Source organism: Miniopterus natalensis, chromosome 18 (genome assembly GCF_054644295.1).
Source record: "Miniopterus natalensis isolate mMinNat1 chromosome 18, mMinNat1.hap1, whole genome shotgun sequence".
Lineage (NCBI taxonomy): Eukaryota > Metazoa > Chordata > Mammalia > Chiroptera > Miniopteridae > Miniopterus > Miniopterus natalensis.
Window position 1 is genome coordinate 10,761,854 of NC_142098.1, and position 25,951 is coordinate 10,787,804.

At 53.4% G+C, this 25,951-nt stretch overlaps 3 protein-coding genes across 5 annotated transcripts; 2 read left to right on the forward strand and 1 right to left on the reverse strand.

Moving 5' to 3' along the window:
• Positions 1-160: 160 nt before the first annotated feature.
• Positions 161-5,143, forward strand: ALKBH6 (alkB homolog 6, nucleotide demethylase). Of its 2 annotated transcripts, XM_016220972.2 has the most exons (7): positions 161-179; positions 961-1,039; positions 1,337-1,405; positions 2,683-2,743; positions 3,110-3,261; positions 3,469-3,585; positions 4,715-5,143. In XM_016220972.2, exons 2-7 carry the CDS (start codon positions 986-988, stop codon positions 4,976-4,978), a joined length of 717 nt encoding a protein of 238 aa, XP_016076458.2. In that variant the 5' UTR covers positions 161-179; positions 961-985; the 3' UTR covers positions 4,979-5,143. The 2 variants fall into 2 exon arrangements, with proteins under 2 accessions (XP_016076458.2, XP_087683605.1); XM_087827479.1 differs by lacking the exons at positions 161-179; positions 961-1,039; positions 1,337-1,405 and adding an exon at positions 1,413-2,600.
• Positions 5,144-5,304: 161 nt separating this feature from the next.
• On the forward strand, positions 5,305-9,185 carry SYNE4 (spectrin repeat containing nuclear envelope family member 4). 2 transcript variants are annotated; one of them, XM_016220951.2, is made up of 8 exons: positions 5,305-5,692; positions 5,871-6,015; positions 6,494-6,637; positions 6,842-7,036; positions 7,110-7,368; positions 8,134-8,237; positions 8,851-8,909; positions 9,002-9,185. In XM_016220951.2, the coding sequence occupies exons 1-8, from the start codon at positions 5,565-5,567 to the stop codon at positions 9,183-9,185; spliced, it is 1,218 nt and encodes a 405-aa protein (XP_016076437.2). In that variant the 5' UTR covers positions 5,305-5,564. The 2 variants fall into 2 exon arrangements, with proteins under 2 accessions (XP_016076437.2, XP_016076436.2); XM_016220950.2 differs by having other exon boundaries at positions 5,483-5,692; positions 7,110-7,358; positions 8,160-8,237.
• A 93-nt stretch (positions 9,186-9,278) lies between these two features.
• SDHAF1 (succinate dehydrogenase complex assembly factor 1) lies at positions 9,279-11,462 on the reverse strand. Its single transcript, XM_016220980.2, is given in 2 exon segments — positions 9,279-11,129; positions 11,131-11,462. Coding segments are annotated over 2 exon segments (336 nt in total). The 5' UTR covers positions 11,394-11,462; the 3' UTR covers positions 9,279-11,056.
• Between the last annotated feature and the right edge of the window lie 14,489 nt (positions 11,463-25,951).

The window sequence follows — 25,951 nt, forward strand, 5'->3', positions numbered from 1 at the left end:
GGGTGAAGGGGCGGGGCAATATTGGGTGAGAGCGCTGGTTGGGTGGAAGGCGGACCCTTAAGGCCTGTGAGAGTTCCCATTGGTCTGAGGATTCCTGCGTCAGAAATGTGGGAGCGGAAGTGGCTGGGGAAGGAATAGAGGTGTTGAATTTGGATATTGGAGGGGGACATTGGTGGACGGTCAGTCTTGTGGGTGGCGGAGGGCGGAAATAGGGGTCCGAGGGAGCTGCGGGTGGGGATTCAGGAAAGGTCACATGGGGGTCCGAAGAAGCACAGAGTGTGGAGTCCCGGGAGACTCAGCATGTGGGGGCTCAGGGGTTCAGAGAAGAAAGGTTTGAGAGGAGTCCGGCTCAGGGCTTTAGGTCCAAGCGTGCTGCAGTGAAGGGGCGCGCGGGGAGGGAAATCCGAAGGAGTCCAGAGTGGGGGGACCCAAGGAGACAGTGGACGCGTCAGAGGAGACTCAGATTGGGGGTACGGAGTATTCAGAATGGGGCATCTGAAAGGGCTTGAGGCGGGAGGAGGGTCCATGGGGACCCTGAATGTTGTTAGAGGGAGGCTCATGGTTGCAAATCTGAAGTTGTTAGGAAGGGGTGTCAAGTTAAGGTGTTTAAAGGGGTTCTGGGGTGCAGCCCTGGAGGCCGTGGAGCTCTTGAGAAAGGCTCCCAGTGGGCTCAGAGGATGTTCTCTGAAAGGATGTTCTGTGCTGAGAGAGCAAGTATATGCAGTTTGATAGGCCCTTGGTGGATGCAGTTTGGGTATTCTGAGCACAGACTGTGTCCAGACAGAGAGTCGGGGGGCTCACTGGGTGGCTTTTGAGTGGCTGAGAACTCAGGTTTTAGAAATCAAATGAGTTTGGTTAGAGGGCTGAAGTGAGGCCCTGACCCATGAGAGAGCAGAAAGCAGGATGGTAGCCTGCACGTAGGAGGCTTGATGACTTTAGCATGTTCTCCCCTTCTCACAGGACTGGGTGCAAGGAGCTGGTGTCAATGGAGGATCAGGACTCCAGGGTCCCGGCCCTGGAACCATTCAGGGTGGAGCAGGTTGTCAGGACTGGGGGTGCAGAGGGTGAAGGTGGGGACTAGAGGGTGGGAGATAGAGTGGGATAGGCAGGCTGACTCCTGGGTTTTCAAGCTGGAACTGCCTCCTCCAAGTTCATTTTTCCCCTTACCGCACTCCCACTTCCTACCTCCAAAATGGGCATTGGCCCCATGACTTCAGGCCCTGGTCTACCTGGGGACATCCTGAGCCTCACTACAGAGGGAAGGGGCTTCTCATCTCTGCTAGGGCTCAGCTGTAGGTCAAAGGGCACCACTTTCAGGGGGATCTCTCTATCCTAGGCACCACCTGTAATCTACTATGTCCCTGACTTCATCTCCAAGGAAGAGGAGGAGTATTTGCTTCGACAGGTGACCTAAATGCCCTTCTGGTCTGTTTTCCCACTCTTTCCAGATCGTTCCCCAAACCCTAGTTCCTGTGTGAGAGCCCCTGAGGCTATAGTGAATATTCTGGCAGGAAGAAGAGTGCCACACAGCAGACCAAACTGATTCTTAGGAAGTGATTATTAAGGAGCTCGGATTCCCCGTGCTGAGATAAGCCTGTCCAGCTTCCAAAACAGATATTATTGAGATCAGATACCTTGTGCTGGAATAGCCTGGTACAACCCCAGAGCCTCAGAAATAAGGAAGTTACAGAGCCCATACTCTCTGTGCTGAGATAGCCCAATCCTGCTATCTTAGAGAAAAGGAGTTATAAATATCGGCTGAGATAGCCCAGTTCAGGCCTTTGATGTTTGATGAAGGGAGAATTTGTAGTGTTCAGATTTTTATGCCAGATAGCCCAGGCCTCAGAGTGTTACAGAGTATACTCTTTCCTCTGTTGAAATAGCTCAGCATAGACCCAGAGTCTTGGGAACAAAGTTTCTAAGCACAGACTACCTGTGCTGAGAGAACACAGTCTGTACTCTATTTTTAAGGTTTGGGGAAAGAAGAATTTACAAAGCTCAGTCCTTGCTCTGGGATAACCCTTTGCAACCTCAGAACCTTAATTATAGAGCACAGATCTTCCCTGTGCTATTCCAACTAGTCCTGCCTAGTTTGAGTCCCAGGAATAAGTTAGCCATAGAACACAGACTTTTGTGCTGATATAGCCCATTCTAGCCCCATAACCATAGAGGAAACAAGGAGATTATTGAGTACAGTATAGACATGTTGGATTTCTTGAATATTGACCATTCTAGACCTTTGGGATCTTGGCAGTGGAGAATTTTCAGTGTTCTCTTTGCTATGCTGAGATAGCCCAGTGTAGCACATTCCCTCCCCCAGGTGAAAGGAACAAGGAAGTCAGACTGTTCTGAGATAACCCAGGAAATTACAGGATACAGACTATTTACTGGGATAAAAGAAAGCCCAATGCAGTCCAGAGTTCTGAGTAGATTCAGACCACAATTGTGTAGCCCCGGTTCCTTTCCTCGATCCCAGTAGACATAGGTGAGCTTTGGGGCCAGCAGCCTCCACCGGGGAATGGTCAAACAGCAAAATCTGGGGAATGCTCTATCCCAGAGAATGATCCCACAGACACTGAGATGACCCATTTCCACCCCAGGTAAAGACCTTTATGTTGGTCTGGGTGGGAGAATTAGAGAGGGTGGTCCTGAAAAATGAGTCACCCCCTCCCCACCTCCCAGGTCTTCAATGCCCCAAAACCAAAGTGGACTCAGCTCTCTGGAAGGAAGTTACAGAACTGGGGTAAGTGTTCCTGCCTGAGGGCATGGGTGATTGGAGGATGTGGGCTGGGGCAGGTGGTTCAGGTTGGTTAGCCTTAAGATATTGGAGGGCCCTTGAGGGTTTAGGGAGTCCCAAGGGCCAGGAGGATTCAGAGAGGTCAGTAGAGGTTCTATGGGATTAGGGATTTCCTTGTAAGTTGGGGGTCTCAAAGGTTCCAGGGGTTTAGAGGCATCAGGAAACCTTTGAAGGGTGGGTGGTGATCTCTAAAGAGTCAGGCATCCCTGAGGAGGTCAGCATGCTACCAAACCCTGTGATATCATTAATGAGGGCTTGAGGTGCCAGGGCTCCTTGGTTAGGTGTTCTCAGGACCCCCTTGCCCTCCTCCAGGTGGGCTCCCCCATCCCCGGGGGATGGTTCCTGAGCGGCTTCCTCTGTGGCTTCAGCGCTATGTGGACAAAGTATCTGACCTCAGTCTTTTTGGGGGTCTCCCAGCCAACCACGTCCTTGTGAACCAGTATCTGCCTGGGGAGGGCATCATGGTAAACACATACCCTCTCCGCAACCCCCAGACCTCTGATCCATCATGGGGCAGGGCATCTTGTTGACCCACCTCTACTCTCATTAAGCAGCCACATACCCAAGCAGGCATTCATCTCCCTGTCCCCAGCTGGGGAGGCCCCCTTGAATCCCAGAGGGTGGGGGGGTACAGACTCCTGCCCTGTCCAGCCCTGGTGCCCACTTCCCAGCCCCACGAGGACGGGCCACTGTACTACCCAAGCGTCAGCACCATCAGCCTGGGCTCCCACACCGTGCTGGACCTCTACGAGCCGCGGCAGCCGAACGATGATGACCCTACAGAGCAGGTGGGCCCTGGGACACTGCCCCAGCCACTCGTGGGCACTGAAATCCCACATTCTCCAAGAGGCCCCAGTCCTACCTGCGTGCAAGATACCCTTGATAATCTCCCAGATACCCTCTCCTGTCTCTTCATATGCAACCATATCTTCCCAGACACCTAACCCATCTGCTTGCAGGGTGCCCTAGAAACCTTGATATCCACAAGCACTCCAGTACCTACACCTGCTCATTGGAATGTCCTGACACCCTAGAGATCCCTTGGCCCCACATGTTCAGAGTGCTCCAAGGTCCACATACCCCATGCAGGGTTCGCCAGTACTCCAGCAGACACGGATGTCCTCCGATACTCAACACCATTCACTCCTGGGTGTCCCTGACATCCTCCCAGATATCCCGACTCTCTCTGCCTACTGCACAGAGCACCCCAACATTGCCCCCTCCCTGCCACTACAATATGTGATCTGCCATAGGGCACATCCAGATTCCCCTTGGCACCTCAACCCCTGACTTGCTGCTCAAGGACCCCCTAGAGAGCCTGACTGTCCTCTCAGGGCTGCTCATGACAGCAGCTTCCCTGACCTCTTTCTCTGAGTCATGCATTTCTGACACCCCAGCGTTCACAGAAAATCCCCTGGACACCCTGACCCCAGCTGCTCCTTAGACCCCTTTTTAGTGCTGCATGCTCCGGGATACCCCCGATACCCGCCTACTGTGCTGGTTTCCTCAAAACCCCGATGTCTGCAGATATACCCAGACTACACCGGATCATCTCTACCTCACTCTGCCGCCCCACCCCCCACCCCCACCTCTTGGCTTCTGTCGCCTTCAACCCGGTTCCACCCCGTTCCCTGTCACCACTGATCCCTAGGTCCCGGCCCCAGCCCCTTGGAGATCCCAGCTGTAGCCTAGTTCCTCCCTCTCTGGAGGGACTGCTAACCCCCCCCACACACCGTGTCCCTCCCCCCCCCCAGCCCTGGCTCTGGGACCGCTGATTTTCACTCCAAAGTGAGGAGCACGGTTGCCCCTCAGCCTTTGTGGGGACACGCTGACTTTCGCTCCCTAACTCCCAAAGTCTGCTAACTTCGCCCACTCTCCTACTTCTGGGGACCCACTGACTGTCAATACACCCCGCAGCCCCGGCCCCCGCCCCGGCCGGCCACCTCGCTGTTGCTGGAGCCCCGCAGCCTGCTGGTGCTCCGAGGCAGCGCCTACACGCGCCTCCTGCACGGCATCGCGGCCGCCAGCGTAGACCCGCTCGACGCCGCCTCCCTGCCGCTCAACGCGGCCGCCTGCCCGTCCGCACGGCCCGGAGCCCACCTGGTCCGCGGCACCCGCGTCTCCGTGACCATCCGCCGGGTGCCCCGAGTGCTGCGCACCGGCCTCCTCCTCAGCAAGTGATGCCCGGCCCCGGACCCGCTGGGCTTCCCAGGCTATCCACTCCAGCGAGCTGTGACTCTGCAACCTTGAAACTGGGGCAGAGGCGGTTCCCCTGAGTTATTTCCCCAGTAACTTTGTGGGAACCACAGAAAAAGACCTCATTTCAAATAAACAAACAAAAATCTTCCTTTGGTTTTGGATTGGGGTTGGGGGACAGATGCTTGTGTTCTTGAGGGGTGTGGGGTCTGGGACCCTAGATGGTATGGGCCCTAGGGGTCAGAAGAGTGGCTCAGATGAGCTGGGCAGAATACAGAATTCTTTATAGAGGGCGGGATTATATCTGGAACCCCATTGGGTGGGTTGGGGTGAGCTTGGGAAGTTCAGCTACTGGTCTGCTAGGGAGTTAAGTGGTGCCACTGTCACCTGAGCGGGCATCAAATTACCTGGGTCCAGGTTTCACTTGAGGTAAAGCTGAGCCTGCTCCTGAGCCTCCATCTGCCTCAGACCTGGGTGAGTCCTACTGTGGGTGTCTGAGGGGACACCACTGGCTAGGGAAAGGGCTCTTACTGGGGATCCTCACTGGCTGTCTGTCCCCAGGCCTCCAGCTATGGCCCTGCCCCCATCTGTGGACAGTGGGCCTCACTCAGAGGCCCTCAACCATCCTCCTGGAGCCCCTAGGGAACTGGACATCGCTGAATGCACCATCTGCTCTGTTTCTGAAAAGGAAAGAAGCAGGTAGGGGCTGGGGCTTTTGAAACTTGGGTTCTAAAGGGGTGATGGCAGTAGCAGGGGCACTTTGAGGGTAAGAGGTACTGTGGCTCTGATCACCTGGGGATGTGGGAGAGGGAACCGGCGACAGGTAGGCTGGAGTGGATAATGGGCACCTAGCCTCACCTGGCCCCGTGCCTTTCAGGCCAGAGCAAGCCCAGAAACTGGACTCTTTGGACCCTCCCGAGCACTTATGGGGTGGGCTGTGGGACTCTGAGCCTACATCTGGTCACCCCAGATTGCCATCGCCTTCTTCCCATGAGGACCCCACTGGGGGCAAACACCGTGAGGTGAGCTGAAGTGACCCAGGCCCCGTGTGCCCCCACCTCCTCTCTTTCCCCTAGAATCTGGCCTCTACATTGGAGATGAATGATGATTTTGGAAAAGTGTTTGGCACCTGTGGAGGCAGGGCCACTCTACATAATGATTCAATCATTATAGAAGTATTTCAAACAGAACTATTTCATGATTGGCCCTAGCGCAACCTCATTCCTTGTTGGGGTATCCAGTTCCATCACCTCCTCCCTGTCCAGATCCCCAGGCCCTGCATGTCCACATTTCTAAGAACCTTGAAAACCTTGAGACTTTGAACTAGATGTCCTCAGGCCTTGCTCCCCTGGGAAGGACTCCAGGTGGGAGCAGCCCTGGTGCAGACCCAGAGATGGACTCTGCTGCAGAGAAGCACCCAGAAGGCAGGAGTCTGCAAAAGAGGGGCGGCAAGGTCTTGGTTGGCCCACCGACACTGACTCAGCCCTTTGTGTTTCCCAGAGCCCCATCTCTGGCTGGGAGGTATTGGAGGCTGAGCAGGACAGCCTGCACCTTTGCCTATTGGGCCTGGGCCTCTGGCTGCAGGACCTAGAGCGAGGCCTGGGGCCCTGGACATCAGCCCAGAGCGGGATGGTCCAGCTGCAGGTGGGCAATGGGAGGTCAAGGTGTGGGAAGGTGGGCAGGGCCTCAGGAGTGGGTGCCAGTTCCCTGGGGTGGGAAATGGGTTTATTCCATATTCTACATATCTGGGTAGGAAAGGGGGGCATGTAATTCCAGGTCCCAGGTCTCTGGTTCCCCTGGTGTGTGTGTGAGGGGGGGAGCTCTTGGTGTCCAATCATATGTTCTCAGACCCTACAGGCAGACCTGCGTGGGGCAGCTGAGTGTGTAGATGCACTGCTGGCATTCAATGAAGGGCTGGCGCAGCGGAGTGAGCCTCAGGCCCGGGCACCCCTGCAGCAGGTCCTGAGGACCCTTGGAGCCCATCGAGACAGCATCTTCTGGAGGCTGTGGCGGCTGCAGGCCCAGCTGGTCAGCTACAGCCTGGTATGGCCCACCCCGGTGATCCTCGGCCTTGGTGTCAATTTCATAACCCCCATGATCTCTGTCCTCTGACCAGGTATTTGAGGAGGCCAACACACTGGACCAGGATTTGGAGATTGAGGCGGACTCGGACTGGCCAGGCCCTGGTGGGGTCTGGGGACCCTGGACACCCAGTAGCCTCCCCACTCCCGCAGAGTTAGAGTGGGATCCAGCAGGGGACGTTGGGGGCTTCGGGCCCTTGGGGCGAAAGACAGCCTGGACACCAGGGGCTCCCTGTGAGCTATGTGGCCACAGGGGCCCCCAGAGCAGGGGACAAGGCCTTGAGGTGAGAGCAGGTGGGGGACATCCCCACCCAGGCACCCACAGGACACCTCTGTGTACCTCCTTGCAGGGTCTGTCCCTCTCAAGGAGGTCTTGGTGGCTCTGTCTCTCCCTCTGCCTCTCTCAGTGTCTCTTTCTCTTGGTGTCTCAGTGTTTTTCTCGCCCCCCCCCCCATCCCTTTTGGTTTCTGTATCTTCCTCTCTCTCCCTCTATCTGGTTTTCTTTCTCCACTGTCTGTTTCCTTTCATTCTCCCCCTTGCTCCACCTGCTACTCCGCTCCAGCCACTTGCCGTTTGGCTCTTCTTTAACATTCCAAATGCACTCCTGTGTCACAGTCGCAAGGTGCACGCCCAGCTCGTCTCCTCACTGCATCCCACTCTCCACAAATGTCACCTCTTCAGAGAGGCCTGCTCTGGCATCCAAACATTTCCCTTATCTTCTCCATTTCCTAACAGCACTTACCACATCTTGACATTATACATGTATTAATTTATGGTCTCTCTCTCCTGCTAGAATAAAGGCCCCATGGACACCAGGACTTTGCCTGTTTCCATTGCCACTGTGTCCCCAGCTCCTGGAACACTGCCTGGCCTGTAATAGACACTCATTAAATATTAGTTGAATGAATGAATGAATAATGTTCCTCCTCTCGGGTTCTTTGGCTCTGCTCCTCTCTTTGTCTCTTCCCAAGATCCTTCTCTTCCCCCAGCATCACATCTCTATGACACCCCCCATCTTGGCCCTTCCCCAACCTGTGTCTCTGTCACTGGTTCTCCCAGGACCCCACAACTCTCTCTCTCCACAGGACATACTCATGTTGGGTCTCAGCCATCGGAAACACTTAGCAGGTCACCAAAGACGCTCCTTGCTCCAGAAGTCTCAGGTGAGCTGGTCCTCAGCCAGGTATATCACTTGGGAATCTTGATGGCAAGTGACCCAAATTGAATTACACAAAAGAGGGGATGCTATTTTTAATTGACAAGTCCAGGTGCTGTTGAATTCAGTCCCTCCCTCTCTTGACTACTTCCCCAAGGTGGATTCCTTCTCAGCAAAATGGCTGCCCTAGTAGCTACACACTTTCTCCTGGTTTACCCACCCCAGGAGAAGGAGAATGCCACTGACCTACTAGTACCTAAGTCCCAGGGCTGATTCCACTCCCCAGCATGGATCATGAACTAATCACAGTGGCCAAGCTGGTGGAAGGCTCTGATGGTCACATCTGGGTCACATGCACAATCATGGAAGTGGAGGTTAGGAGAGTGGGGAAGCGTGACATCCCTCCCCCCAAACTGAGCTCGTTACCAGGAAAAGGGAATTGGTTGGAGGACAAGCACAGATAGACATCCACTACACTTAGAGATATTCCAAGCCCATGAGGGGCCCTGGGGATGAAGGGGGTACTTGGAGCAGAGCCCTGTAGGTCCGTGGTAGTAAGGGAAAGTCCACACTAAGTGTCCCTTCCATCTATTCTGCTGCTGGCTGCTATCTACCCTTAGGACAAGGAGAATCAAGCATCTTCCAATCTCCGGGATGTGATGCTGGAGGTAGATTCTGGGTGAGGTGCCTGGGAGACGGGTCTGGGGGTGGAGGGGACAGGGCTCGTGATGGCAGTCCACTGTGTGTTTAACACTGTGTTTCCCTTCACAGAGCCCCCACTCCTGCATCCAGGCGGCCCCTGACCTCCTTCCTCCTCTTCCTCCTCTTCTTTCTTCTTCTGGTGGGTTCCACATTGCTCCTGCCCCAGTCGGGGGGCCCCTGCTGTTCTCCTGCCCGACTAGGCAGGACACCTTACTTGGTGCTCAACTATGTCAATGGTCCCCCCCCAATCTGAGTACACAGCCAGACATATGTAATAAATGGTCACTTGTCAAAGGATGTGTCTTAGTTGTTTGGGCTGCTGTAACAAAATAACAGACTGCATGGCTTATAAATAATAGAAATTTATTTCTCACAGTTCTCCAGTCCTGAAGCTTGTTAGGGCGCAAGATATGGAGTCCGGAGTGAGCGAGAGGGAGAGGTGGGAGATGCAGAAGAGACATAATGGGGGCTGGATGGGTAGGACCCTATTAGCCACTTTTGACTTTAGCTTTTACTCTGAGATAGAGCCAGGGCAGGGTTAACAGGATTACCCTGATGAAAAACACTGAGGCTAAGAGATGAACAAAGTGACAAAGGTCCTGAGAGGTAAGGTGAGTACTAACCAGAAACAAAGCAGAACTAGAAGCCAAACAGCCTGTACCCTGGGGCATGCCAGGTCCCACTCGGGACCCTGCATTTCTCCCCCTTACAGCCTCCAGGCCTTTGCCCACACTGGACCTCCTGCTTAGAGGCCTATCCCTACCTTCTGGCAAAGTCCTTATAATTCTTCAAATTTCAACCCCACTTTATAACTATTGGATACCTGCCACCCCCACTGGGATTAGGACAGAGACTGTTTCTCTTCTGCCATCCTCCCTTTGGTTTAAGGTCTGGGCTCCTTTCCTAAGGTCCTCCTCCTCCTATCAACTTCATCTGCTAAGAATTCATCTGTTTCCCACTTATTTAACCGACCCGGGTGCAAATACAGCTCAGGATTGCAAATGCAGTACCCCAAAGAATGTCCAGAACAAGTCCATACTGGGACATGGGAGGGGGCCTGCCTGTGGCCTATAGGTCCATCTCTCCTCCCCCACGTCTGGGCCTTGCTGACAAAAAGCCCAGCTTGCTGCTGAGGGTGGACTCCTCAACCAGGTCTGAGACCCCCACTGCCTCAGAAGTTACCAGCCAGGTCTCAGCTCCACCATCTCCTCTCCTGCCTCACTACTCCCCATTAAGGAGTCAACTGGTGTTTCTTTGGGGTCAAACCAGTGTGGGCCCCATGAATCTGCCCAGGGGAGAGATCTATGCTGCTTCAACCAGCCTGCCAATCTAGGGGCCCCAGAGGGGAAGACAGCTCCCATCACCCATCCCTCCCAGACGTTCACTTCTTGGCATGTGTGGGTTTCTTTAAAAATCCTCAAACACATAAAATCTTTAAGATCACCAACAGGGAAATAAGGACATCCCCAACTTTATTCCCTTTGTTCGGCAGTCCTGAGGGTGGAAGGGCGCAGGAGTCAGGGCTTCCCCTCAGAACCAGTAGGTGTAGAGGTCTTGAGGGTTCTTTAAATGATCAGCCGGGATAGCAGCCCTAGCCCTTTCCTCACCAGTCCTAGCTGTTGCAATTAATGGGGTGAAAGTTTTCCAAAGAGATTTGGGGCTTCTCACCGCCCATCAGGGCATCTTCTCAAATTCCTCAGCAAAAAAAGTCCGCTGTTATCAGTTAAATACAGAGAGAGGAGTTCAGGAGCCAGGGGTCAAGAGAGGGTGTTTCAGTCTCTTTTGGTCCAGTGTGGGGCGTCCTGGCTCCCCATGCCTTAGAGTTAAGTAGCTCTCAGCTTGACACAGTCCAGCCAGCCGGCGACCCAGGCCGCCCCGAGCTCTCCTGAGGGAGTCCGACAAGTTACCACGAATCGTACGAGGTCAAGCATCTCTCGTCATCCATCATAGTGGTCTTTGGACCCTACGTCGCCAGGAGGGCTTTCCGATTACCTCAATCCACAGAGCTAGTCTCTCAACACTTCTCACCTCCCACCAGGTGGGTTCCCCGGTCCCACCGCCCACGCAGACAAGCGCCCCCCGCCCCACCGTCCCCCTGCGCCATCCGGTGAGCTCTTCAGCCTGTCACCGTCCATCCCGCGGGGTCTTCGGTGACCACACGCCGTCGAGCGGGCTCCTCGAATCCTCACCCTCCTCAGGCGTCGCGGGGCTCCTCGGTCGCGCCCCGCAGGCGCACGAAGGCGCCCATGGACTTGGCGTGCCCGGAGCGCAGCAACTGGAGCTGGCGCCTCCCGCGGCGGTACAGGTATTCGATGCGTAGGACGTCGGTGCGTGGCAGGCAGGCGTGCTGCCGAAACTCGGCTCGCACCCGCGCCTCGGCTCCCGGCTTCCCGCGCGCGGCGCGCAGCAGCTCGCGGTACAGGCTGAGAACTTGCCTCTGCAGCCGGCTGGGCCGGCTCATGGTCCAGCTGGGCCGCGGGCGCGCGCAGGCAACGGCCGGGAATCGCGAAACAGCAGCACCGTTGGGAGAAAAGAGGGCGCCAGGCTCTAAGCACTTCCGCTCCGCTCTCCAGAACTCCCGCCTCCCGTCATCCCGACCGTCGCGCCCCATTGGCTGTCGCTGCGGTTGCGTCATAGCGTCGTCAGTAAGGGGCGGAGCTCCTGGTTATCCGGCACGCCCCACAGGGAACGTGTGTCCTTGAGGCGACCGCAGTTCTGGGATTCCGGAGGGGAAGGGGAGAGGCTGCTGGAGATTCTGACCTTAACCCCTGCGTCCCGGGAGAGGCGGGAGCCGGAGGTTAGTTAGGACACGTGCCCGTCCCCTCTTCTAGGCGGGGGGACATTGGGAGAGTGGACAGGCACTAGCATTTTTTGGTCATCGTTATTAAAACAATCTCGGGAAGCTCGGTGTGTCAGGAGTCCCAGCCCTGGGGACGTGCGGTTAAGTATTGGTCACGGCGGGCAGGGCCAGGTTCCCCGTGCGAGGGGAAGACTAGCAGAGAGAGTGCGCGCGCCGAGCCCCCAACGGCAGCCCGCGGCGCACGGCGTCGGGTGGCCAGGCCCCCTACCGGGCGGGGCGGCGCGGGGCGGGGCGGCGCGGGGCGGGGCCGGGCGAGTCGCGGGGCGGGAGACCGAGGGTCCTCACCAGCGGTTGAAGCCCCGCGTGCCTGGAGCTGGCACCCCGAAGTCCTCCCGGGAGTAACGGGTCGTCGGCTGCTGTTCCGTTGTAGCCCTCGCAGGCTGCCAGGAGGCGTCCAAGTAGCGCAGGGAGGCCCGCAAGGCCACGGCCCCCTCGGGTTCGAACACCACCCGGAGCGTGGGGGCCCCAGCGTGGTGACCCAGGAGGCCTCTGCCGGCGTGCACCACAACCCCACACCCCTGGGCCGTTCACCTGCGGAGAGGGGAGGCGCGTTAGGGGCGGGGACGCGGGCCGGCGTTCGGGAGCCTAGGGGTGCTCTGAAACCTCTGTGAATCCTGCGGGTGTCTTTATCAGAAATATATAGCCAAGTCTTTGTTAGAGGAATATAGTCTGGAATTTGCTTTAAAATCTTCCAGCACGACTAAAACAAAAAGAGTGAGAGGAAACAATGAAAGCAAGAATGGCAAAATATTTTTGATTGTAACAGGGTTTCATAACACTATTCTCCTTTGTGATGCTTGAAAATTTCCATAGTAAACACTTTCCTAAAAGGGAGCTTTAAAGGAAAAAAAACCCCTTTGGGTAATGTATGACACATATTAATATATGCAATATAACACGATGCAATTGATATTTTAATATATTGTCACCTAATTTGTTATTTTATATAATACATTTCTCTAAAAATAGTGAATATTTAAAATAGTTTAAGCATTTTTGCTAAATGATATTAAATCCTCACCAACACTGACAAGATAGATCTGCAGTACTATATGCTATACTATATGCCTCTTACCTCTTACTGATAAACTGAGGCCCAGAGAAATAACATAGCTTGCCCAGCTTTATCTGGCTAAGTGGCAGAGCCAGGCTTTGACCCCAGGGGTTCTGATCTCATGACCTGTGTTCTTAACCACTCTGCTATATATACTGCCTCTCCAATAATAATAATATAAAAGTGGCAACAAGAGCTTAGACTTACTGGGCACTTATTATATGCCCAGCATGTATCCTCACAGCTATCCTATGTGGTGGGTACTATTATTACTATTTTTTGTGGATAAGCAAACTGAGGCCCAGAGAGAGGTTGAGTCACTTGAGCAAGGTTACACTAGACATTTAAAAGGCACAGTCAGGGGTCTCGACCCTTTAACCAAAGGCTCTAGCTTAGCTTGCCTGCCAGATACCCTAGCAGATACCCTAGCTGGTCTCTCGCTGGCCCATCCTCCTACTCCTATAATTAGTCTCTGACTCACAGCTAGATTCTATTTCTCTGCATGGGATTTCAGGTTTGTTTTTCTCTTGTAAATACTACCCACTTTGCCCAGATTCCAATTCTTCTGCTGCTCTCTGGCTTCCATGTTCCTTGGAAAACAGGTATCCTCCACCCTGGCATCTCTCTGCTGTATTTCCAACCTCTCCTTTTCTGGTTTCTTCCCATCAGCCCTTAAACACCTCTGAGTTTCTCACATCTCAAAATTATCATTATAATAAATCAGTTCTAAGATGTCCTCCCTCTTCCCAGCTGAGCATGGGCGACTTGTCGGTGGCAGTGTCTATGCCTGCTGTCTCCACTTAAATCTCATTCCTCAACCTTGCAGTCCAGGTGCTGCTCCCCTGCTCCCTGGATCTGGTAACACCGCCCCCCATTCCTCAGAACTCATTTTATTAGTCAATGTACACCAAAGATGGATGGTAAAAGATGTGTGATTTTCCCAGTTTTCTTGCATGACCTAGTGATTTATTAAGTCATCAACAGCCTTCTTGACCCTAAGTTCATGGACATTTAGTGTGCTGTTTTATACTCATTAGTTGATTTTCACCACAGTCCCAAAATAAAGTCCCTCCCTTTTCCTGGCCTTGTTCTGCAGTGCTCCTACCTGCTTTCTTCCCCAGCCTCACTTGAGACCTCGGCTCATTTGTCAGCTCCTTCAGAAAGCCTTCACTGATGCCCTAAACTAGGGGCACCTCCTCTGGGCTCCAACAGCTTGCCTGTGCTTCCCCCATCTCAGCTGTGATCACTGTGGCCTGTGCTTTCCTTATTACAGCTTCTATAACTCAGTAGTTCCTAGGAGTTCAGCAGGTCTTGGGGAAAGGTAAGGCCAGAGGGTCCTGAGAAGTCCAGGGTGAAGTTTATGTGGGGTCTAGAGGGTCATGGGAGATCAGGGAAAGGACTTTGAGCCAATGGAGATCAAGGTGAGATCAGAGGGTCATAGGAGAACAGTTCTATGTCAAAAGGCCATGGGAGGTCAGTGAGGGGTCACTAGGCCCCAGGAATGAGTGTCAGGCTGCACAAGGTTTTGGCTGGAAGTGAAGTCCCTTACCCATATTTCCTGATTGGCTGCCACAGGTGCACAGCCATCCCTAAAGCCAAGGATTACCCATGGTTGGGGGGAAGCACAGCAAGGACAGGGTGGGAAATCAGCAATGACATGGAACCAATCAAGATCTTGGGGACTTGAACCCACCTATGTAGCTAGCTTAAAGGCCCAGGGCATAACAGGCATGGGTGCAAGCCCACCAAAGGCATTAAAAGTGGTGAAGAGGCCCTGGCCGGTTTTGCTCTATGGTTAGAGCGTTGGCTCGGAGGACTGAAGGGTCCCAAGTTCGATTCCAGCCAAGCACACGTACCTCCGTTGTAGGCTCCATGCGGGAGGCAACCAATCGATGTGTCTCTCTCACATCGATAGTCCTCCCTCCCCCTCCCCCTCCCTCTCCCCTCCCCCTCCCTCTCCCTCTCTCCCTCCCCCTCCCTCTCCCTCTCCCTTCCTTCCACTCTCTCTGAAAAGCAATGGAAAAAAAAATATCCTCAGGTGAGGATTAAAAAAAAGAAAGGTGTTGAAGAGGCCCACAGGCACTGGGCGACACATGGCACCCTCCTCAGCCTCACAGTACTGCACACCCCCATCCAGGATTCAGCCTGTGCCCTGTGGGCAGGAAAAGGACCAGCACTAGAGGTCTTGGCCACTCAAACAAGTACAGCATTCCTGGCAGCCAGGCAGGACCAGTGCCTCCCCAACTTGCAGAGCAGACAGACTCAAAATCAGATCCAAAAAACCATTATGAACATAACAGATAAACAGTGAAGCATATGTGTAACACATCACGAAGGACTAATTTCCCTAATACATAAATAATTCCTAGAAATTGAAAAGAAAAAGGCCAATGACCCAATATAAAAAATGGGCAAAGGTTGTTCAGAAAGTTAATAGAAAAGGAAATACAAATGTTCCGTAGGCATTTGAAAAGGTGCTTAACCTTCTAATAAGACAAATACAAACTAAAAATCCATTGAGATATTTTTCCCTATGAGATTGAATAATAAAATTGATAAGTTTCTCCAATTGTCTCTCAAATATCTATAAGTATTCTTTTCGTACCAGGGTGCAGTCAAGCTTTGTGCACTGCATTTGACTGTTGTGGCACGGAGTGGATATGCAATTGCGGATGTATCTGCTCTTACTCCTTGTTCCTCCCATTGTGGGCATCTCTTCATTCCCAGGTTGTCCTAGGGTTTAAACATCATTCCCCCCCCCCATCCAATGGCCTTGAATCTTCAAGACAACTAAAGCATCCGGGGGGGGGGGGGGTGTCTTTGTTTACTTTCCAATGGACTCAAGGAGCTTCAGAACCTTGAAGGGAACACTTTGCTTCCCAGGGTCCATCCATGGTTTTCTGGTAACAGCCTCCCAATTTCTTTGGAGAACTAGCCCCACTTCCAGCCTATGGGGTTTCCTGGGTGATATACCTACCCTCTGGCTCAAGTTCTGGGTACATGCCCCAGGTCTGGCCAATTAGATACAAATCGGAGTACCACATGCCTCGGCCTCTGTGAACAGTTTAGGAATGGGTGGATGAATGACACTGGGACAATAAGAGCCAGTGCTCGGACTCCTGCTGGAACTGTTGAGGGAGAAGTGCTGTCTTCCCGCTGAGATTGCTAAACTGGATGTCATAAACCTGGAGAAGTAAACCACCACTGCCCCACAAGCCTAAAAGTGGCTTGAGAATAATGCTGTGGTTGTCTTCAAATATCCACCCTCCATGTCTTCCCTAGAATTAGAATGTTTAGCTGCACATGGCCACCCAGCTAGAGATACATCTTTCATCTCCTTTGCAGCCAAGTGGAACCCTTCCATGAAGTTCTGGCCAATAGGAATTGCACAGAAGTGATAGGCGCCACTTCTGGGTTGTGCCCTGAAAGGGAGGAGGGCCGACCTTGTCCCCTCTTTTTTCCTTTCCAACTTGCTTCAATGTGGGGGGGGGGGCAGATGAGGGCAATACCACAGCGGAGGCAGAGCCACATGAGAGAAGCCCGTGTCCCTGACTTGGAGGAACCAAGCTGGTTACACCTGGGCTACTCATTAGAGGAAAATAAGCTGTGTCAAGTTTAAACCACTGTAATCCTGAGCCTCTGTTGGACCTAGAGCCCGCTTAATATAAAAGCCAACACAGAGAAAAGGCAGAAATGAAAGAAACTCAAGTCCTAGTGACATCATTTGAGTCTTTGAATCCAGCCTCACCTGCATGCCTCAACTTTACACAAATAAAAGTAATATTATTTCGTGCTGTATTTAAGGTAGTTTGCATCGTTTTCTGTCAGTTGCAACTGAAAATGCTGACTGATATGGTGAGGTACAGGGAACATCTTATAACGGGGTTTGGGAGACTGTGCCCACCCACTCAGGCCTGGGACCTCCCTTACAGGGATGTAGTGTCTATTTGTAGAAGCAGCCGCAGTGGTCCTGGGACACACAGTCTGTGCCATCAACGATGAGGCCAGAGTCACACTCAGAGCCCTCAGCAACTGGTGGAACAGTGAGCAGGGCTGGCAGGCAGGACACAGTTCCCATCACAGGTCTGTGCACAGGTCCGTAGTGGCTTCAGGGTGGACAAGTCAGGCAGCAGGCGGATGGCAAAGGCAAGTGCTTAGGACTTACATTTCCCTTTCTAATTGTCAACTGAAGGTCATTGGCACCATTTAAATGCCAACAGGAATCTCCAGTTTGGGGTGCGGTGAAGAAGGAAACTTTACTCAATGCAAACAGCTCGACCATAACACAGGACTGCTGTGAAACCCCACTGCTGTGGAATGGCTGCCCCGAGCTGCGACTATCCCTGGAGAGCCCTCTTAGGCGGCTCCACTCCAGCGGGGAAACAAGGTCTGGGTAGAAGATGGCTCTCCAAGCCCAGGGGGTGGCTTATATAGACAGATGTCCCGCCCCTGGTCCCTGGATTGGTCTGCACAGCTAACTGGTCATCCTCATGCAAATAAGAACACCAAATCCTCAGTTTGATTGGTCCAAAGGCACTGTCCTGATTGGTCAGAATAGAACCACTCTGACAGGTTGGAGCTGCAGCTTCAGTTGGATTGGATGGGCAAGCCCTCAGTCCTATTGGTGGGAACAGGACTCTGGGGAAACCTTTATAAGGGCCCCTCCTTTTTCACTGTCCCCAGCTTTAATCAGTTTACTCTCAAAATAAATAAAAGGCACAAAAGGCAGAAGGATGCTGAAAATGAAACGTCAGCTTCCCTCCAGGCCTGGCCGCTTTACAACCCTGGTCCTAACCCCTCTGCGGGTCCCATCTTTCTTTGCTTGGCCCCGTCCACCCAGAACTGAACTTCTCCATTGCTCCTCCCCTGTCCGTCCCCTGGTGGCCCAAATTGGAGCTCTCCCGAGCTTCACCTATCTCTGCCAATCCTCGCACACTCACAGAAGTCAGGCGTCCTCCAGCGCTGCAGGCACGTGCCCAGAGCCTGACAGTGTAGGTAGTCAGGGCTGGGCAGGCCGAGTGACGGGTGCCACGGTGGCAGCACACATCATCCAGGCAGTCATTTAGGAATGGGAGTGGGTTCAGGGCTGCATAGCAGGGCCCCAGGGGAGCCTTGGCCACCTCCAGCAGCTTGCAGTAAATGTCCCCTGCAAATTGAGAGAGTGTGCTGCCACTGGGCATGGGCTGGGGCAGAGGGGCCTGCTGACTGGGCCACAGCCTGGCAGTAAATGTCTGCCACCTTCCAGGTGTTGGGCAAGTTCTCAGGGGGACCGCTTGGGTCCCCTGGGCCACAGAGTCCACACAGGTAGGGCCTTCACAGCAGCACATGTGCCAGGCTGTCCCAATTTTAGGTCTGTGAGAAACCGAAGTCTGTGTCTAGGTAGAGTTGGAGGCCCTGGTAGTAAACGTGGAGGCAGTGACCCTGAAAGAAAGGGAGTGATTCCAGAATTCCACCCACCTACAGGGGGTGCATATGGGTGGGGAGAACAGCGGGGAAAGGGGGGGGTGGAAGTGGTCAGCAGACATTCTTGGAAATGTCAGTGGAGGATCAGAGACGGGTCAAGGGAAATGTTAATGACTGGTTAATGAGGGTAGTCATTAGGGATCACAAGAGAGTTCACTAGGAGGTCAGTTGGAGGCTAAGTGGAGGGTCAGTAAAAGATTTAACGGGGGATCAATAATAGAGTGATTGGATGGTCAGAGTTAAAAAGGGGTCGGGGAGCTCAATGAGGGGTGAAAAGAATAATTAGGGCATCAGTGGATCACATGGGGATTAATGGGAAGATCAAGAAGAGGGCAAGTGGAGAAAATGGGTGGACAAATCCCTAAGTCACTGAGGACCAAGAGAAGGCTTAGGAGGTGGCTTTGGGTGGCAATGGGGAGGCTCAGTTGGAGGGTAAATGGGGGTGAGGTCAGAGGGTGAGTCAATGAATTAATGGGACACTCTGGAAGCCTCAGTGAGTGAGAAAATTAGTCAAAGAGGGGCTCAGTTGGGATAATTAAAGGCCCGAGAATCCAAGGGAGGAGTCAGTGACAGCAGGAAGCTTAATGGGAGAGTCGGGTGGTGTGGGAACTCGCTCAATGGGAAGCTCCACGGGGGTGTAAATGTGGGCACTAATGGGCCAGTCCCTGGGTCCCTGGGAAGGTCAAGGGACAGCTCAGTGCAGATCAGTGGGGTAGGGGCATGGGGTGGGGTCAACAGGATAGTAAGTGGGGTTAATGGGCAAGTCAATTTAACAGCAGTAGGATCCGTTGGGGCGGGGCAGTGGGTTAATGTGATGCTCAATGGGGGTGAAAGGGAGGGTCAGTGGGAAAGTCAGATATGAGCCTGTGGGTTAAAGGGGAATCAATTAGGGAGTTAATTGAGGACCCTGGATAGTTAATGGAGGGTAATAGGGGTCTCAGGGGTGGTGACTAATGACAAGTGGAGAGTCAGTGAGGAGTCAAGCAGGTCAGTGAGGAGGGGATGAGTAGCCATTGGTAGGGGAGGAATAGGGCCACTAGGAATCTTGGAATGGACATCTTTGAGGACCAGTGGGACAGTCAAAGGGGGGCATCAGCAGGAAAAGAGGGGTCACTATGGGTAACCTGAGGGTACTAAGGACAATGAGGGATGGTGGATGGGGCCTGTTGAGATCTTTTGGACTCATGTCCAGCCTCAGACCACAAGCTAAGAGGATCTGGGAGGCGGTACAGCGATTTGGCCACAGAAGTGGGGTCAAATCCAGACTAAAAGGCTCAAGGTTGGCATGGGCTGTGTCACAGAGATCTGCCAGGCAGTAGACAGGGGCCAGAGAATCCATAGAGGGCTCCCCCAAATGCAGGTAAGCGGATGTCTCCAGTGACAGTGCAGACCAGTGGCCTCTCAAGGGCAGTAGGGCTTACTGGGGACTGGGCTAACAGGCATTGGTGCCAGTCACCTTTGGAGGCCTGGCAGCAACCACGGCACTTGTCAGGGCAGCACTGGGGTAACTTGCTCACCAAGGCCCCAAGGGCTAGGCAGTGGCTGTGCTGAGTACCTTGTCTGGCTAGAAGTGTGGCCTTAGAACAGGAAGCAGTGGGCACAGGCTTGGTCTGAGGTAATTATTAAAATAGATTACTAAAAAAAAAAAAAATCAAATATTTACTGCATGCCAGGAACTGTTCTATTAATTCATGATGTTGTTGGCATTGTTATCCACATTTTACAGAGGATAAAATAGAGCATCAGAGAGGTGACATGATTTGCCCAAGATCACACTTGTGGTAGGATTTTCGTTCATGCCTCTTGGCTCCAGAGTCGAGCTTGAGCTTTCATGAATAAATTAATTGAAGTCCATGTCTTCATTTCTAAGAAACCCTAGCTTCCCTCTGAGTATCCCCTAACTTTTCTCTCACCTCCCGCTGTTTTTCAGGACTGAAAAGATTGGGTGAGGACCTCCTAACTCCAGGGTGAGGGGGAAATCCTGAGCCGTACTGTAATATATTCAGGACCACGGTCAGCGTCCAACTGCACAGATTCCTGCTGCACAGAGCGGCCACCTGCTCCGTGATTTCTTCCTCTGGGCAGTGATTTCAACTACTTCTTCTATAAAATGGGGCTGATAAAAAGACCTGCGTCCAGGTCTTGGCTGTTAGGAATACATTATATAATATACATACATTACATATAAAAGCACTTACCACTCAGTTCATAAGTCTGGACTATTTATAAGTCTTTGTGCAGCAGTACAAATAAACAGAACAAAACAAAAAGTGGTTAAAAACTTGTGCTCTGGAAGCAAGTGGGCCTGGGTTCAAATCCTGGCTCTGCCACTTTCTAGCTGAACAAACTTGGCAAGAGAGTTGAGCTCCGGCCCTTCCCCCATACCCTCTCCAGGAAAAAGGAATTATTACAATTTATTGTAGAAACTACCTCAAAGACTAGCAGAAAAGTTAAGCATTCAATATTAGCTATTATTATTTTATCTCTCTCCCCCACCATATTGTTCACATTTTACACTGTAATAAAGAGAAGAGCATGTGGCCCTGACCGGGTGGCTCAGTTGGTTGGAGCATCGTCCATGCATCGCAAAGGTTGCAGGTTCAATTCCTGGTCCAGGCACATACCTAGGTTGCCAATTTCAAACCTCAGTCTATCTCTCTCTCTCTCTCTCTCAAATCAATTTTAAAAAATGACACATCCTTGGGCAAGGATTAAAACAAAAAGAGCATGTGACCTTCTGCAATAACAACCTCTCTTAGCCCAGCATCTCGCATATAATGTGTCACCCATTTAACAAACTGTAACTATTATGTTATTGTTATTACTATTATTAATTCTACAAATATTTACTGAGTGCTGGCCACTCTCATAGGTGCTGGTGATTCAACAGTGAACAAAACATTTTTGTAAAAATCTGACTTCATGGCCCCAGCCAGTTTGGCTCAGTGGTTGGAGCATCGGCCTGAGGACTGACGGGTCCCGGGATCGATTCCTGCCATGGGCATGTACCTCAGTTGCAGACTTGATCCCCAGCCCTGTCAGGGTGCATGTGGGAGGCAGACAATTGATCTGTTTCTCTCACATCAATGTTTCTCTCTCTCTCCCTTCTACTCTCTCTGAAAAGCAATGGAAAAATATCCTCCGATGAGGATTTTTTAAAAAAACCTGACTTCATGGAGGTATTTGGGGTGATAGAAATGTTCTATAGTTTGATCTAGGCAATGGTTACAAGGGTGTGTATATATGTGAAAATTCATCAGGCTGGATACTTAAAAGTTGTGCAATTGTGTATCTTAAAACTTGCTTAAAAATTTTAAAATATGGTCCTCAAGGAAGTACTGTGTAGCAGAGAAAGAGACTAAGTAGGTATATAGAAAGTGATATGTCCTGTGAAAGCAGCAGGAGAGGGCTAGAGATTGTAGGCATTGGGGGATAGCGATTTTAAATTGGGTGGTCAGGAGGCCTCAGTAAGAAGGTGACATCTGAGCAAAGACTTGAAGGAGTCAAGGGAGAGCTCCATAAGGACATCATGGGGGCGGCCAGTGCAAAGGGCCTAGAGCAGGTAGAAGAAAGTAAGGTGGCCGGTGTGGTTGGAACAGAGTGCGGGAAGGGCGAGAGTGAGAGATGAGCTCCGAGAGGTAATGAGAGCAGATCATATGGGACCTCAAAAAACAATGAAAGGACTTTGCTTTTGCTGGGAGTGAGTTGGGATGATTGCATGGGAAAGTTTTTTAATTTTTTGTTTTTTGTTAATTCTCACCTGAGGATATTTTATTTCCCATTGATTTTTAGAGGGGGGGGGGAACACATCGATGTGAGAGAGACACATGGATTGGTTGCATTTCACACGTGCCCTGACCACATTGGGATGGAACCTGTAACCCAGGCGTCCTGGCCAACCCTCTATCCACTGAGCCACCCGGCCAGGGCTGCATGGGAAGAGTTTGAGTGGAGGAGGGACAAGATTTGCATTTAAATACTGTCTTTCGGGCTGCTCTGTGAGCAATTGAATGTAAAGTTTTATGTTCCCCTACCCTGATCCCCAGGAATGTCATCACCTGTCCATCTCAGACACTCCCGGGCTGCTCACCTGTCATCAGCTGCCCCAAGCCCCGCCAGGCCAGGCGGTGCATGGCGCTCTGCCTATTGGCCACGGCGCCCTGGAGAAGCCCTGAGCTAGGGCTTGGCTTTGGTCAGAATGCTGCCGGGGACCGCGGCTGGGAGCGAGCGGGGATGAGACAGCAGGGCAGGTCGGACAGCGACCCCCGGTCCGGAGCACCGGGGTGGGCTTGCGCGTCCCCAGCACCTCCGCGTTGGAAAAGCCGGCTGCACTCCGAGCCAGACGCTGCTGCTGAACCTGAGAGCAAAGAAGGGATGGGAGGTGACGCCTCCAGGGCTCTGGCGGTAGCTAGGAAAAGCACTTGCACGTGGCGGGGACCGCAGCACCAGCTGGTCTGCGTCTAGGCAAGCACCGCACCGAAGCTCAGAGCCCGAGCCCCTTCGGCGCTGCCCCTCCTCCCCAGAACGCAGGCCGCCCGGCTGCCGGCCTTCCTACACACAAGGTCCCTGGCTCGGCAGGAACGGGGCACCGCGCAGACGTAGCGCCAGCAACCCCGTGGCAGCAATGGTACGGACACGTGGCTACAGGCCTTGTCTCCGGCTTGCAGACAACTGTGGCCAGCCATCAGCACCACGGGATGAGTGGCCCGACGCGGTGTCCCGCAGATCTGCGCTCTGCCCCCGCAGCGCCTGGGAGGGCTCAGGACGCACGAGAAGCGGCTGACGGGCAGCGTGCTCCACGCGGTCCCGCAGGACTGGCACGGAGGCGCAAGGCGCAGGCGTGTGGGCCGAGCGCGCGCCCCGCGGCAAACCCCGTGCCAGTCGCGGCGCCAGCATCGGGAGGCGCGGAAGCGCTAGCGCCGCGGAGGCTCGCCCACGCGCGTTCTCGGCGCGGGACACCGCGGGGCTCGCCCGGCGGCCAGGCAGCGCGGCACCGAGTGGCCCCCGCGCGGGCTCAGGCGCGGTCAGGGCGGCGCCCCCTCCCGCTGCGCCGTCACCAGCGCCGCAGGGGCCGCCGCAGGTGCCACTGGAGGCTGAGCTGCTCCCCCCCCGCCCCCCCCCCCCGCGTTCTCCAAGGAAGCCGTGAGGAGGCGACAGCCTTGCAAACTCATAAACCGGCTGTCGGGCCTGAGGGAAGCGGGAGAGCAGAGAAGGGAGTCAGCACAATCAGGTGGATTTTGGAGCCAGACGCATCAGGTTCTGATCCTAACTCTAGCCACGCGAACGTGGGCAAAGTGCCTCACTTCTTGGGGCCGCCTTGTCTCATCTGTACAAGCGGGTGTTAGCCACCTTCACAGAACCATGGGAAGATCAGGTGATGGATGTAAAGGGCCCGAAACAATGTCTACTATATATATACACATTAGCTTAAAATAGTCACTTCCCTTGGACCTTTAGTCCCAGAAAGGCCTGCCTGGTCTGCCCACCACCAGTCTGGTCAATCCCCTGTCCCAGAATCTGCCCAAATAGTCCCTCGTCACCGCTGGCCAGAGCCCTATCACGAGAAGCTCCGCTGTGGCCAATTCCCTGCTACAGACCCAAGTCAGGCAGCCGCCCAGCCGCAGACGGCACGGCCCGTGTAACCGGACCAGCTCACCAGCCTCCCGCATCTCCCGCGCGTCACTCACCGCACAGGAAACTGAGCGCACAGCAGGCAGGTGTGAGGACAACCGCGGCCGGGAGGGGGCGCACGGACACCGGCTCAGCAGTGCAGCCTCTCCAGCCCGCGCCCCGCAGACCTGAAGGGAGCGCCAAGGGGACCCCAGAGAAGGGCTCCACCTCACAGTCCAAGGGCAAAGGCAAGGCTGCGAGTCTCTCCTGCCCAGGGCCGGGCTGAGGCCAGGCACATTGTGGGGGCCGAGGTAGTCTCAGATGCCTGGGTCTGCACACGATGTCCCCACGAGCACCGACTTCAGTCTAACCTGGTGACATGGATCATAATGAAGCATAATTATGTGGGCAGGGCAGGGAGAAGGGGCAGAGAGAGAGAAAAAGGAGGGGGGCAGAGAGAGAAGAGGGGAGAGAGTTATGGGGAGGGGAGAGACAGAGATGAGCAGAGACACTAAAAGAAGGAGAGGAAAAATACAAGAAAATTACAGCCAGATGGAGAGATGGGTGTGGGGACAGGGACAGACAGGGTAAGGAACAGAGAGAAAAAGACAGAGTGGAGGAGAGATATAAAGACCGAGAGAGACAAAGAAGAGATTTCTTCAAAAAAGGGCCTTTGAATGTGGAGGACATGGTTGTGTTTGGAGGGGAGAGGGGTCCAAGTTTGAGACTGAAAATAATGAATTAGGATATCAAAAGAGGAAAGGCAAGAATATTATGGTTCCTAAGAAAAGAGAGGCAGACTCCTGAGCCTGTTGAACAGGGAGAAACGTCAGGCTTGAACTTTTGGGGTCCTGGGGAGGTGGGGCAAGGAGCCAGGACTCCTGGATTCTGAGAAATGGGGGGGAATGGAGACTGACTTGTGTCTGAGGGAATAGAGGTCTAGGGACCTGAACTCCTAGGTCATGGGAGTGACTGGAGACAGAGGCAGGAGAAGACACCATCTGCCAGACGGAGAGGTCTGGGGGATCTGGGGCGGAGCTCCCCAAGGGAAGACAATGGCTTCCACGTCACTCCCATCCTCCGAGAATGATCTGAGCTGGAGAACAGTGCAGCTTCACGGAGGACCCATGGAGGAAGGACAAGGCCGGTTCCAGACAGGGAGAGGCAAGGGACTTATAGTTTCCAGCCTCTCCTCCCCTAGGTCCTAGGAGCCTACGCCTCTAGCGCCTTTTCCCCCAGAACCCTTGCCTTTGGTAGGGGGAGCAGCAGAGAATTCAAGAGGGAACTGACTTTCCTACAATAGCTTCACTTCTCACCTGCTTAAGATCCTTCCCAGGCTCTTCAGGTTTGGGAAGAAGCTAAGGCCAGTAGGACCCAGTGGGTGTGAGATGCCTAAGGGGTTAGGAGAGGGGCCAGCTCTGGGGACAGAGGTGGTAGAGGTCAACAGCAGAGAAGGAAAGTCAAGGCGGTGGGGCATGAGGGGAGAGGGGTGATGCCACAGAAGGGTGAGTGGAGGGGCAGGAAGGGTGTCAGTTCCCAGCCCTGGGGCCACAGCATTTAGGGCTATGGGGGAGAAGGTTCCCAGAGAATTGACATTTTATCCAGAGGACTGGGGACAGGGAAGTGCACCCTGGGGGTTCCAAAGCGTTGAAGCCAGAATATACCCAGACTAAAGTTCTTTGAAGTCTCACATTTATACTCTAAATTCTTGTCAATTTTGCATTCACCTCCATTATTCTATATGGGTTCTCATATAAAAAGATTTTAAAGTACCTACCAGTGACACCATTTAACTACCAATGTGCACCCCGTCCCACTTTCAATGGTGAAAATCTTCAAGTGAAAAAAAAGCTGTGGGTTCATCCTGTGGTTTTGGGGTGTCCCCAGCCAGTGTCCTCATGCACTGGGATATTTGTCACCCAAGCATTCAAGGCTCTTCCTTCATAATGCTGTCCACAGGAGCCAGACACTCCCAGCTCCCTCCGCAGGTAACTAAGCCCCCCCCCAAACTTGTTCTTTGCCCTCGGCCCCC

Coding starts and splice junctions, on each gene's coding strand:
- ALKBH6 (XM_016220972.2), top strand. CDS start 986: ATGGAGGATCAGGACTCCAGGGTCCCGGCCCTGGAACCATTCAGGGTG. Junction 1,040..1,336: donor AACCATTCAGGGTGGAGCAG/GTTGTCAGGACT, acceptor TCTCTATCCTAG/GCACCACCTGTAATCTACTA. Junction 3,586..4,714: donor ATGATGACCCTACAGAGCAG/GTGGGCCCTGGG, acceptor TACACCCCGCAG/CCCCGGCCCCCGCCCCGGCC.
- SYNE4 (XM_016220951.2), top strand. CDS start 5,565: ATGGCCCTGCCCCCATCTGTGGACAGTGGGCCTCACTCAGAGGCCCTC. Junction 7,037..7,109: donor AGCTGGTCAGCTACAGCCTG/GTATGGCCCACC, acceptor TCCTCTGACCAG/GTATTTGAGGAGGCCAACAC. Junction 8,238..8,850: donor CCTTGCTCCAGAAGTCTCAG/GTGAGCTGGTCC, acceptor ATCTACCCTTAG/GACAAGGAGAATCAAGCATC.